Source organism: Medicago truncatula, chromosome 6, assembly GCF_003473485.1.
Source record: "Medicago truncatula cultivar Jemalong A17 chromosome 6, MtrunA17r5.0-ANR, whole genome shotgun sequence".
NCBI lineage: Eukaryota > Viridiplantae > Streptophyta > Magnoliopsida > Fabales > Fabaceae > Medicago > Medicago truncatula.
Window position 1 is genome coordinate 22,588,635 of NC_053047.1, and position 14,161 is coordinate 22,602,795.

The following is a 14,161-nucleotide window of genomic DNA, read 5'->3' on the forward strand; positions in this document are numbered from 1 at the left end:
GGATTCTTTGACAAACAAATAACAGCAGTATTATCACAAAAAATGGGAATACTGTTAGCATTAATCTGATAATCTTCCAACTGATGTTTCATCCAAAGTAGTTGTGTACAACAACTTGCAGCTAAAATGTATTCTGCTTCTGCTGTAGACATGGCAATTGTTGCTTGTCTTTTGCTTGCCCAGGATATCAGATTCTCCCCCAGGAATTGACAATTTCCACTGGTTGATTTTCTTTCAATCCTGTCATCAGCATAATCAGCATCACAGAATCCAACCAACTGATAATCTAGGGATTTCCTATACAGGAGTCCAAGATTAGTTGTTCCTTTCAGATACCTGAAGATTCTCTTAACTGCAGTTAAATGAGATTCTCTAGGATCTGATTGAAATCTTGCACACAAGCATACACTGAATAAAATATCTGGTCTTGATGCAGTGAGGTATAACAGAGAACCAATCATACCTCTTTATTGCTTTTGGTCTACTTTAGTTCCAGTATCTTCTTTGCTTAAGGTGCAGGTTGGATGCATTGGAGTGTTCATTACTTTACAATCTTCTAACTTGAACTTCTTCAGAAGCTCCTTTGTATATTTTGTTTGATGAACATATACTCCTTCTTTGCTTTGATTAATTTGAATTCCAAGAAAGAACTTTAATTCTCCCATCATGGTCATTTCAAATTCATCCTGCATTAACTTAGAAAATTCCTTGCAAAGAGATGCATTAGTAGAACCAAATATTATATCATCAACATATATCTGCACAATCAGAATGTCTTTCTTAAGAGTCCTTCTGAAGAGTGTTGTGTCAACTTGACCTCTTTTAAAATCATTTTTAATTAAGAAATTACTTAGTCTATCATACCAAGCTCTGGGAGCTTGTTACAAGCCATATAGTGATTTCTTAAGTTTGTAAACATGGTTAGGATGCTTAAGATCCTCAAACCCAGGAGGTTGTTTGACATACACTTCTTCTTCAATGACACCATTAAGAAAAGCACTCTTGACATCCATTTGATATAATATTATGCCATGATTAACTGCATAGGATAGAAGTAACCTGATTGCCTCCAATCTTGCAACTGGAGCAAATGTTTCAGTGTAATCAATGCCTTCTTGTTGACTATAACCTTGAGCAACAAGTCTAGCTTTGTTTCTGGTTACCTCTCCTTGTTCATTCAGCTTGTTTCTGAATACCCATTTTGTTCCAATAATGTTCTTCTGAATAGGTTTGGGTACCAGATCCCACACATCATTCCTTTGAAACTGATTTAGCTCTTCTTGCATAGCTAATATCCATCCATCATCTGAGAGAGCTTCTTCAACAGTTTTTGGCTCAATTATTGACAACAATCCTATCAAAGATTCTTCTTGTCTGAAATGAAATCTTGTTCTTCTAGGACTGTCTTTGCTTCCAATGATTAGCTCCGCAGGATGTGAAGATTTGTGCTTGAATTTTGGTTGAACCACATGCTGAGTGTTATCTTGAATATCCTCAGAAGCATTTTCATTCTGTGCTTCTGGATTAGGTTCAGCTTCTGAACTTGACTCAGCTTCTGGATTAGGTTCAGCAACAGGACTTGATTCATCTTCTGAATTCTTTTCAGTATCAGAAGGTTGATCAGATTCTGATGCATCTTCAGAATCATTTGTTCCTGCATTACTTTCAACTTGCTATGGAGTTTTACTTCCAGACTCTCTATCATCAAATTTAACATGCATAGATTCTTCAACACAATGTGTATCTGAATTATACACTCTGTATGCCTTTGACCTTTCAGATAGTCTTTAGTATTTAGAATGTAACAAGTACATCCAAACTGATGAAAGTAAGAGATATTGGGTCTTCTTCCTTTGAAGAGTTCAGATGCAGTTTTCTCCAACATAGGTCTGATATAGATCCTATTTTGAATATAACATGAAGTATTAACTGCTTCTGCCCATAAATGTTTAGCTAAATTATTTTCATGGATCATGGTTCTGGCCATTTCTTGTAAAGTTTTGTTCTTTCTCTCTACAACCCCATTTTGTTGTGGAGTTCTAGGAGAAGAGAAAGATCAAAGAGGAAGTGCGAAAGCAAATTGACGCAGGTTTCTTGATTACCTCTGAATATCCTCAATGGTTGGCCAACATAGTGCCCGTTCCGAAGAAAGATGGTAAGGTCAGAATGTGTGTTGACTATCGGGATTTGAACAAAGCTAGTCCGAAGGATGATTTCCCTTTACCTCACATTGATGTATTGGTTGATAGTACTGCTAGATGCAAGGTGTTCTCCTTCATGGATGGGTTTTCCGGGTATAACCAGATCAAGATGGCTCCGAAAGATAGAGAAAAGACGTCTTTCATCACGCCATGGGGCGCTTTCTGCTACTTAGTAATGCCATTTGGATTGATAAATGCTGGCGCCACTTACCAGAGAGGCATGACTAAAATATTCCATGATATGATACATAAAGAGATTGAAGTATATGTGGATGATATGATTGTCAAGTCAGGCACTGAAGAAGAACATGCTGAGTATTTGTTAAAGATGTTTCAACGGTTGAGAAAGTACAAACTCCGATTGAATCCTAACAAGTGTACCTTCGGTGTTAGATCTGGCAAGCTCTTGGGTTTCATTGTCAGTCAGAAAGGTATTGAAGTAGATCCCGACAAAGTCAAAGCTATCAGGGAAATGCCAGCTCCAAAGACAGAGAAACAAGTTAGAGGCTTTTTGGGAAGATTGAACTACATCTCCAGATTCATCTCCCATATGACTGCCACATGTGGACCGATATTCAAGTTACTCCGTAAAGATCAGGGGATCGTTTGGATGGAAGATTGCCAGAAAGCTTTTGATAGCATCAAAGGGTATTTGTTAGAACCTCCGATTCTTGTCCCTCTAGTTGAAGGAAGGCCTTTGATCATGTACTTGACTGTGTTGGATGATTCTATGGGCTGCGTGCTTGGTCAACAAGACGAAACTGGAAAGAAAGAGCATGCCATTTACTACTTGAGTAAGAAGTTTACTGATTGTGAGTCCCGATATTCTATGCTTGAGAAAACTTGTTGCGCTTTGGCATGGGCCGCTAAGCGTCTCCGTCACTACATGGTTTACCACACTACTTGGTTGATATCCAAAATGGATCCGATCAAGTACCTTTTCGAGAAGCCGGCGTTAACAGGAAGAATTGCTCGTTGGCAGATGTTATTGTCTGAATATGATATTGTGTATCGCACTCAGAAAGCCATCAAGGGTAGTGTTCTTGCTAACCATTTGGCTCATCAACCAATTGAAGACTATCAGCCTATCAAGTTTGATTTCCCAGATGAAGAGATCATGTATTTAAAGATGAAAGATTGTGATGAACCGTTGTTTGGTGAAGGTCCTGATCCAGACTCTAAGTGGGGTTTGATTTTTGATGGAGCCGTCAATATCTTTGGTAATGGAATAGGGGCAGTTATCCTTACTCCTAAAGGTACTCACATCCCTTTCACTGCAAGACTCCGGTTTGATTGCACGAACAATATTGCAGAATATGAAGCTTGCATCATGGGCATTGAAGAAGCCATTGACTTGAGGATTAAAAATATTGAAATATATGGAGATTCAGCTCTTGTGATTAACCAGATCAAAGGAAAATGGGAAACTCACCATGCTGGAATGATACCTTACAGAGACTATGCCAGACGTTTATTGACTTTCTTCAACAAGGTGGAGTTGCACCACATTCCTCGGGATGAGAATCGAATGGCAGATGCCCTAGCAACTTTATCTTCAATGATCAAGGTGAATCGAGGCAACGACGTGCCTCTAATCAGTGTCAAGTTCCTTGATAGGCCCGCTTATGTGTTTGTAGTCGAAGCAGTTTTTGATGATAAGTCGTGGTTTCATGATATTAAAGTGTTTCTTCAAACTCAAGAGTACCCTCCTGGGGCATCCCGTAAAGATAAGAGAACTCTAAGAAGACTGTCTGGCAATTTCTTCCTGAGTAGAGACGTCTTGTACAAAAGAAACTTTGATTCAGTTTTGCTCAGATGTGTGGACCGACGTGAAGCAGATTTATTAATGCATGAGATACACGAAGGCTCGTTCGGGACTCATTCTAGTGGATATTCAATGGCTAAGAAGGCATTGAGAGTAGGCTACTACTGGATAACGATGCATGCTGATTGTCATCATTATGCCAAGAAGTGCCACAAGTGCCAAATTTATGCTGATAAGATTCATGTTCCACCGTCTATGCTCAATGTTATCTCTTCTCCATGGCCGTTCTCTATGTGGGGCATTGATATGATTGGTCGAATCGAACCAAAAGCTTCCAATGGACATCGTTTCATACTAGTGGCTATTGACTACTTCACCAAATGGGTCGAAGCGGCATCTTATGCCAATGTGACCAAACAAGTAGTAGTCCGATTTATCAAGAACAATATCATATGCCGTTATGGCGTTCCCAACAAGATCATCACGGATAATGGCACAAATTTGAACAATAAAATGATGAAGGAATTATGTGATGGTTTCAAGATCGAGCATCATAACTCTTCTCCTTATAGACCTCAGATGAATGGTGCGGTCGAAGCTGCAAACAAGAATATTAAGAAGATCGTGCAGAAGATGGTGGTTACCTATAAAGACTGGCATGAGATGTTGCCCTACGCTTTGTATGGTTATCGTACTTCAGTACGTACTTCAACAGGGGCAACCCCTTTTTCTTTGGTATATGGGACGGAAGCGATACTTCCGGTAGAAGTTGAAATCCCGTCATTGAGGGTCTTGATGGAAGCCGAGCTGTCAGAGGCTGAATGGTGTCAAAATAGGTATGATCAGTTGAATTTGATTGAGGAAAAACGCATGGCTGCTTTATGTCATGGACAGCTATATCAGACAAGGATGAAACAAGCGTTCGATAAAAAGGTTCATCCCCGTGAATTTAAAGAAGGTGACCTGGTGGTCAAGAGTATCACGTCTTTCCAACCAGACCCTAGGGGAAAGTGGACACCTAATTATGAAGGTCCCTATGTGGTGAAAAGAGCTTTTTCTGGTGGTGCTTTAATTCTTACAACTATGGATGGAGAGGAGTTACCTCGTCCTGTGAATTCTGATGCAGTCAAGAAATACTTTGTCTAGATATATATGTAAAAGAACAGCTCGGTAGGTCGAAAACCCGAAAGGGCGTCCTAAACAAAAAAAGAGCGTCTCGATGGACTGAAAACCTGAAAAGGCGGTCCATGCAAAAGTTAGAGACATATAGAAAAAAAATGATTATCCTGATAGGTTGAAACCCACAAGGGCGATCTATGCAAAAGTTAAGGATTATGACAAAGTAACTGCATCAGATGAAACATCACTCCCTTGGGGCACTTTAGTTGTCAGAAGTTCTCGAATATCAAAGCAATATAGGCAGTGGAATTCAAAGTTGTCAGAAATATGTAGCGGTTAGTATGTTCAATGTACCTTCCCCATATTAATTACCATTGTCCAAATTTTTGTAATCTGTGGTGCCATGCTTTAGCTGGTTACCATTTCTTTTAAATCAATTCGAGCCGGTGCCCCTTTATTTGAAATTCATATTTATTCTATGTGCAAATTTTCTTCCATTTTTACTGTTAAAACTTGAAGTAAAAACTTTGAAAATTCTTTTAAAATCTTTATGTTTTCTTTTGGAAAAGAACAAAATGATGACAAATATATTATCTTTAATTCATGTATCATAGAAGCATGTGTCAACATTCGATTCAAAAGCATGTAGATTCATTTGTATGGACATAGTCATTACTAAAAAGGGAATAAAAAAAAAGAAGAAAAGAATACCAAAGGAAAAGCAATGACTATTTGAAGCATAAGCTTGCAAAAGCACCTATGGAATGGCGACTTCGGCTAGTGTTTTGATTTTTGAGCTAAACCGTATCAGTGTTAAGATCATTGGGCTTTATCCCACCGGTGGTTTGTTTGAAGGGTTCTACCCCGACAATGTTTGACTCATCTCTAGTAATGGTATTCCCGTTGAGGATTTATGAGTGTTTGTGCTGTGATGTTGAGCTACTTCTTTTTTGGACCTGCCCAACCTTGTCTCAACAGTCTTAACACTATACCGTCGTTCGAGTCTCAGTCATATTCATTCATTCATGCATACATAGCATGAATATAAATATCATTCATGCATGGTTGCATTATTACCCAATGTCCTATTTATCTTGTGTCTCATAAAAGTATCATCCTCAATATGTTTGGTTCAAAGTTTGCCACTAGTTAATTTCAAGGGGTAGGTCTCGCATATTCGTCTTTACCTAATTCACGGTAATAGACATGATCTTTTCCTTGCATATTCGTCTTTACCTAATTCACGGTATTAGGCATGATTTCTTTTGCATATTCGTCTTTACCTAATTCACGGTAATAGGCATGATTTACTTTGTTGCATATTCGTCTTTACCTAATTCACGGTAATAGGCATGATTTACTTTGTTGCATATTCGTCTTTACCTAATTCACGGTATTAGGCATGATTTCTTTTGCATATTCGTCTTTACCTAATTCACGGTATTAGGCATGATTTCTTTTGCATATTCGTCTTTACCTAATTCACGGTAATAGGCATGATTTACTTTGTTGCATATTCGTCTTTACCTAATTCACGGTAATAGGCATGATTTACTTTGTTGCATATTCGTCTTTACCTAATTCACGGTAATAGGCATGATTTACTTTGTTGCATATTCGTCTTTACCTAATTCACGGTATTAGGCATGATTTCTTTTGCATATTCGTCTTTACCTAATTCACGATATTAGGCATGATTTCTTTTGCATATTCGTCTTTACCTAATTCACGGTAATAGGCATGATTTCTTTTGCGTATTCGTCTTTACCTAATTCACGGTAATAGGCATGATTATTTCCTCCAGGGTCGTCTTTACCAATTCTAAAGGTAATAGACATATGTTTATCTTTCGTGTGATGTCATCTTTACCAATTCTAAAGGTAATAGACATATGTTTATCTTTCTTGTGATGTCATCTTTATCAATTCTAGAGGTAATAGACATGTGTTTACTTTCTTGAAATTTCGTCTTTACCAATTTAAAGGTAATATGCAGTTTTTCTTTCTCCCCAGTGATACTTGTCATTTTGGTCCTCAGTCATTCTATTTTTGTCGGTGTTGCATTCATAATTGCATCGCATGCATTCATATCATTATGCTCATGAGCGTTGCATTCTTAGCATTTCAACCGGTCAAAATTGGTGTACTTAATATTTAAGTCTCTTCGACCTGTTGATTTAAAGGTTTCTTTTTAAATCTCCGTGATGAAGAAACTTAAATAGGGGCATCTGTCATACCCCAAATTTTGACCACTTTTTCTATTTTTACCAAATTTTATTCGTATTTTTAAAAACCAGAATTTTCGTTATTTCAGACGAAATTCCGACAGGGAGGTATTTTAAAATACCTCATATTTGGTTCCGAATCGGGCCCTCTTCTCTCAATTTCCATTTGTTATTTATTTAACTTTAAATTTGTTTTTCTAATCTTTTATTATTATTATTTTTTTTTTAATTATTTTATCTCATTTCATTTTTTTTTCTTCTTCTATTTCCTTTTATTATTATATCCATAAAATTAAAAGTTTTGTCCGATAATATCCAAAAAAACAGCTCACGCCAGCTTAATACAGCATGTCCTGTCCCCTTGTTCCCAAGCCAAGGCAAACTTTGTCTGTCCTTTAACAAAACCGGTTGTCTCATTCCAGCCCTATAAAAATACAAACACACAAACCAGCAAATGGAAGAAAAAAAATACACAAAAAAAGAATTCATCGTAACCGTTTTTTTTCCAAGACAGAATTCCAATTGCAAAAACCTACAAATCACATATCACAGGAGGGAGGACTGTCCTTTTTCTCTTTCATACCAAATACGGATCAAACACAAAAAACTCACAAAAATTGATGAACATATGAAGAACACATGAACACTTCATTGTGACCTTCATACATTTTCGGTAACACTAACACCACAAATCACACCCTCAAGAGTTTCACGAACCAAATCGAAGAAAGAGAAGAAGTAATATCTCGTGTTCCTCTTTACATAGAAGTGTAGATCTAGAGTTTTGTGAGGTGGTTGTTTCAAAAAAAAATTCGAAAATAAAAGTTTAGATCTAGGCTTCTGTGTTGTTGTTTTGAAAATTTTGAGTTGATATTTGAAAAGAGGAGAAAAAAGGATGTTAAAAAACGTAAATAATTTTTGATTTGGCGGAGTTTGAAAACTCCGGCGCGGTGGCGCCGCCGCGAAAACTCGCTGGCCACCGGAGAAGATGAAGAAATTCTAGAGAGAAGGCAGAGCTTCTCTCTCTAGAAATAAGAGAAGAGAGAGAAAAACAATGAAAAATGGCAATTTTTGTGACCCACAACCCTTATATACGTGTTCACTGGTTCAACCCATGGACCGACCCGTGGAACCGACCCGATTCAGTTTTCTTAAGCCCAATTCTCTTTTCTAACTCCTGCACCCCCTTTTATTTCTTGCTTACCCCCCAGCATCTCTTTTTTTTTAATTTCTTTTTCATGCATTTTAATTTTCATGCTTACCCCCCAGAGTGTTCTGGTCCTATATACATATATATATTAAATGCTATTTATATTATTGAACTAACGCACTTTTATTTTATTGCTTTTTTTTAGTTTAATCTCATTATTAAAAAACAGCAAAAAGCATTCAAATATCAAAAAAATTACAAAAAAACATTTTCATGACAATCCTTGATTCTCAAATCAAGTGATCGTTATTTTTATTTTCTTTCTTAATCAAATTTCAAATCAATTCTAATTTTACTTCAAGTCTATTTCTTTCAATATAAAAAAACACAAATCAATTCTCATTTGCCACTTGGCTTTTTATTTCAAAACCTTTTTCAAAACTAATAAAAAACACTCAACAAATCAAACGTCAATTTCTACCCCGAACTACGAGGTTTTGATCCCTCACGGGTACGTAGGCAGAGGACCTTGTCCTTCCAAATCAATTAAAAAACAATTTTCTTTTTTTCTTTTCAACTTTCAACTAAAAAACAAATTTCTTTTTTCTTATCAATTAAAAACAATTATCTTCTTTCTTTTCAACTAAAAATCAATTTTCTTTTTCGTTTTAACTCATCATCCAATTTTATTTTCATCTCTTCAAATAAGCAAAGCAATTTAGCACAAGATAAATTAAGTAAAAGGTTCCTACGGAGTACCGTAGACGCTTAGGGTGCTAACACCTTCCCTTCGCGTAACCAACCCCCGAATCCAAAGTCTTAAGGGTTTTTACTCATTTTTTCCCTCCCACGAATAAAAATTGAGAGTTCAAAGATTGACGATTCAAATCAATTAATGGTTTGACATCCGAAAATCACGAGCACAACAAGCAACCTTTCTTCTCAATATGTCTTGGTTATTTTCACCATTTCTTCACCATTTTATTTCATATTCAATTGATTACTTTTTCCTATCACTCATGTTATATTTTTTCATCTTGTTTTGCTAACATTGTTGACTCATGTTTCACTCATCTCATAGCATCTCACCACATCATTCTCATTTCTACTAGATTAGGTTTTATTTCTTGCAATTTTCCTTTTTTGTATTTCCAATGGTTATGTAATATTTTAGGCTAGTTTAAATTCACCTTTTAAATCCTTGCAAGACCATATCATGTATTTAGGACTCGATGTAAAGGACTATGGACACTATAAGTGATGTACACCGACACATGCACACACCCCACATGGATATTCTAGATGTATGATTAGGGAATGTATGTTTAGATGTATGTTTAGGTTTTACAACGCTTAGACAAAAATTATTTTCCCAAAAAAATGTGAATAACCTCACTTGAAAACCTTTTTTCCAAAATAGGAGTCAAAACTCCTCATTTTCCTTTTATTTTCTTAAGTAAAAATCTTAATGAATTTTAATCATACTTAGACTTTATTTTGCAAAATAACTAATTCCACCTCACATTTTCCAAATCTCACGCCCTTGAGGCCTCTCATCTCCATTCTTCAAAATTCCTCTTTTTTTTTCAAACTTAAAATCAACCGACAAAAACAAAAACAATTTTCGAGAATGAACTACGTTTGGTTTTGATCCCTTAAAAGGGTACGTAGGCAATGAGTTAAAACTCCTCCAAGCCAAGTAAAATAAAATCTCAATCATCTTCTCTTCCCCATTCTTCACTCAAATAAAACTTCTTTTTCAATAAGTAGGCAATAAAAATAAAGCGTAAGAATAAACTTAAGAGAACGGTTCTTATGGAATACCATAATCGTTCCGGGTGCCTAACACCTTCCCGTAGCGAAAACGACCCCCGAACTTAGACTCTAAGGGTTTTTCTCAATTTTGCCCTTCCCAAGAAAAAATAGAGAATATCAAAGATTGAAAGGTTCAACCCTAATTAATGACTTGACACCCGAAAATCGCGATAACAGTTACGTTTTAGTTCCACCTGTCCCATTAACCAAGGTTATTAGTCTGAAAAATCTCTGACGTGGTCTATTTGTATTGGAGTATAACAAAAAGGGCAATGATGATTTATATGCTTTTAAACGTACTAACACGCGCCCCCAATTTGTCATTAATGCTTTGTTTGTTTGTCCCCTTTTGAATTGCAATCGTTTTACTAAAAACACTTAGACAAACACACACTACTCACTTCACAACATACACTTTTGTTTTCCAACCTTCTCTACGAAGTAAGCGCATTTCATCTAAAACCTAGAAACCCTTTTTCCTTCAAATCAATCAAATGGCTTCATCAAGTTATGCTCCTGGATCATCATCTAACAAGCAACAACAAGAAACTCCTGCCTACGAGATAAAAGGAAGAATCATGTCCTTGGAGGAATGGGATTTGAAAATCCAGACTGAATGTCTAGTGGATTTTATTTCACTAGCTGCTCATAACTGCGACATTGGAAAGTTCTATGATGTTCAAGGTTTGGGGAGCTACTTCAATTTCCTGAATGGTCCAATATATCAAACGTTGGTGCGTCACTTCTGGGTCAGGGCCAGCATTTATGATAGAGAAGCTGCAAAGATTGAAGAAGATGAAAAAGTTCTTCTCAATCCAGGATTGAAAGGAAAATCAAGAGAAGAAATGGGTTTGGAACCCTTCTTAAAGACATAAATTAGGTCAAGCATAATGGGAATTCCTGTTCGCATTTCTGAGGATGTTATTGCTTTTGTTCTCAGAAGGCCAGCTAAAGGGGAATACAAAGCTGGTATTACTAAAGTTAAAGATAGTCCTTGGAATGCAGTTGTAAATCAGACTATCTACAACAAAGTAACTAAGGGTACTTATTCAGATATGTCTACTCAAACTCAAAGAAAGCCAGTTGAAAAATAGGTGTTGGGTACCCTATAGGAGGCTTCTCTCTGAAATCTTTCATGAAGGAGGTCTTCTCAACCTTCTTAAGGAAGTGGATTTCTTCACTAATGAACAGTTGGGCACTGTAACAGGAAAAATTATCAATGGAGAAACTCTGAGGTTCATGCATCTAATTAAGAAAGATGATTATAAGAAGCTAAGCACAGATATGACAGAATCTAATGCTAAATCAAATATGATGATTGATTTTCCTCCAATCTGCAAACAGGACCCTTTGGATGTTTAGATGCACTACATCAGGGAGCATTTTGAAAGAACTCAGGTCAAGATCAGCTTGAAGGAAGTTCCAGAACAGATGTATGGAGGAGCTCTTCCTGTTGCCAAGAGCAGGAAGACAAAGAGCAAAGCATTAACTAAGGAAGATTACTTGGTAGAAGAAGCTCTAAGAAAATCTTCCAAGAGAACAAATAATGCTGATAAGGATAGTGTTGCAGCACCTAAACCCAAGAGAACTAAAACTGTCAAGACTGAAAGTTCGACTGTTTCTGCTTCTGAGGAAGTTATTCAGAAGAAGAGAAACAAAGAGCCAGAGGTTCAAGATGCTGCTAGGGAAGCTACTCTTCAAGCTATTAGGAGCAAAAGAGCTAAGGGAGAAAGAAGTGTTAAGGAGCGAATCAAGGAAGCTGCTGAACAGTTAAGAAGGGAAGAAGAGGACCCCAGTCTGAAGAAGGCTCAGAAGCCTGTGTCATTGGAGACACCTTGCTTTAGACTCACCCCTGAGCAAGAACAGATGACTAAGGAAATTGTTGCTAATGAGTTAGCCAAAAGAAAGCATATGGCTGAACTCTACAAGAAGAAGAGAGATGAACAGCTCAAAGCAGCAGGGTATAATCTGGATGCTGAGAAAGCTGCTGTGATTGCTTCTCTAGCTACTGAAATTGAAGAACAAACAGTTAAGGAAGGAACTGCTTTGTTAAAACAGGCTCTGAAAGCTAAAAACGTTTCAGGAGCAAAACCTTCAGAACCAGCATCAGAAGCTACTAGATCAGAAGCTCATCCTTCAGGTATTTCTTCAGATCCAAAAGCTAAATTCAATGTTCAGACTTTTAACCTTCCATCATCACCCTCTTCATCTTCATCCACTAACTCAGATGACATTCCTCTGAGTCAGCGCATCAAACATTGTCTACCAAACTTCAAACCTTCAAAAACAACCCCTTCTGATATCCCAGACTATGATCAAATGCAAATCAATTTCTCTCAACAGAGGATAAAAATCTGTGAGAAATTGCCTGCTGATCATTTCTTCCAACCACCTATCATAGAACCTTTAAATATCCAACAACCAGAAACAAATACAACACCACAAAAAGCCTCTAAAGTAGCTTCAGAAGCAGCCACTTCAGAAGACCCCCAACAACATCAAACCTCAACCCTTCATAACCTAGAAAAACACTTAGGAGGTGAGATGCAACCAACCCCTACAAAGGCCTCTAAAACAGTACCTGAAAAGACTGTCTTAGAAAATCAACAATCAAATACCCAACCTGAAACCTCAACCAGCCAAGAGCAAAGTGTTCCTGAACAAGTTGTTTCTGACCAAGAGCAAAATGTTCCTGAACAAGTTGCCTCTGACCTACCCCAAACTAACCCTGAACAACAAACAGAAAATCTTAACCATTCACCAACTCATAATGAAACAACTCCTGAGCAACACACTACTTCTGACCAACCATCTTCATCTCACACAAAATCCATTCCAAAACCTATGCCCATCCCAGATACCATTCTAGAGTCTGAATACATTGATGAAGAGCTTCAACGGTTTAGTGATGAAATTCAAGGACTTATTCTTCTTAGAAAAGTGCCTTCACCTTCAATTCACTATATAGACCAATGGATGAATCTGAAAGCTGGGTTGATGAAAGATTTTACTGAGATGCTGGAACTAATAAGTGAAAAATGCATAACAACTCAAGCTGAAATGCTTAAGAAGCAATTGGAAGATCTTCACTCAGCTGAGAAAGAGACAGAGGAAGACTCTCTACTTCTGATAGCTAATGCTCCTTTCTTTCCAGAAAGTGACTATGTCTCAAGAGGTGACAGAATTCTTCAAGGGATGAAAAGGAGGCTTAAGGCTAAGAATGAAGAAGTTCAGAAGGTCAAGCAGAAGTCTGATACTCTGGAAGAAGTTGTGAATAAGCAAGCAGAAGAACTGAAGAATCAGTCTGAGCAAATCAAGTACTTGATGGAACAAGTCTCTAAGCTAGCCAAACCTTAGTAGCACACCATTTTTTTTTGCTTGTTTAGATTCTGTTTTTTAGTATAAACTTGCTCTGATTGTGTATCTTAACTTGCTGATTATATATCATTCATATGCTTCTGAAACAATTTCTGTCAATCTTTAATGCTCTGATACTTATACTATTTACAGTTTTTCTCATTGATTGCACAAACTCTTTCTTTTGTTTTATTTACTTTTTGTTGATGACAAAAGGGGGAGTAGTTGTATAGTATTTTTAGGCTCTGAGCCCCATTAATTTAATTTGATTAAGTTAACTTTTTGCTCTGAACCATTTTCTAAACTTGTGATATTTTTTTATTAATACTTCTGAAATTTCATTATCTTGTGCGCATTTTATTGAAATTTAATTAACAAGTATAGAACTTAGGGGGAGCTTACAAACCTCACCTTAAAGGTCTATTAGACTTAGGGGGAGCTTACAAACCTCATACCTAGTAGTCAACTTGTTAATTAGATCAACAACAATTGAACATTTTAAATACTATTGTTTGTCATCATCAAAAAGG

The 14,161-nt window shown here is 36.9% G+C and overlaps 2 protein-coding genes across 2 annotated transcripts; both read left to right on the plus strand.

Moving 5' to 3' along the window:
* Positions 1-2,166: 2,166 nt before the first annotated feature.
* LOC120576045 (uncharacterized) lies at positions 2,167-7,022 on the plus strand. The gene is made up of 5 exons (XM_039827007.1): positions 2,167-3,522; positions 3,610-5,106; positions 6,252-6,282; positions 6,890-6,912; positions 7,017-7,022. The coding sequence occupies exons 1-5, from the start codon at positions 2,167-2,169 to the stop codon at positions 7,020-7,022; spliced, it is 2,913 nt and encodes a 970-aa protein (XP_039682941.1).
* Positions 7,023-11,636: 4,614 nt separating this feature from the next.
* LOC112418436 (transcriptional regulator DEF1-like) lies at positions 11,637-13,631 on the plus strand. The gene has a single exon (XM_024774789.2). It carries the CDS (start codon positions 11,637-11,639, stop codon positions 13,629-13,631), a length of 1,995 nt encoding a protein of 664 aa, XP_024630557.2.
* Positions 13,632-14,161: the final 530 nt, after the last annotated feature.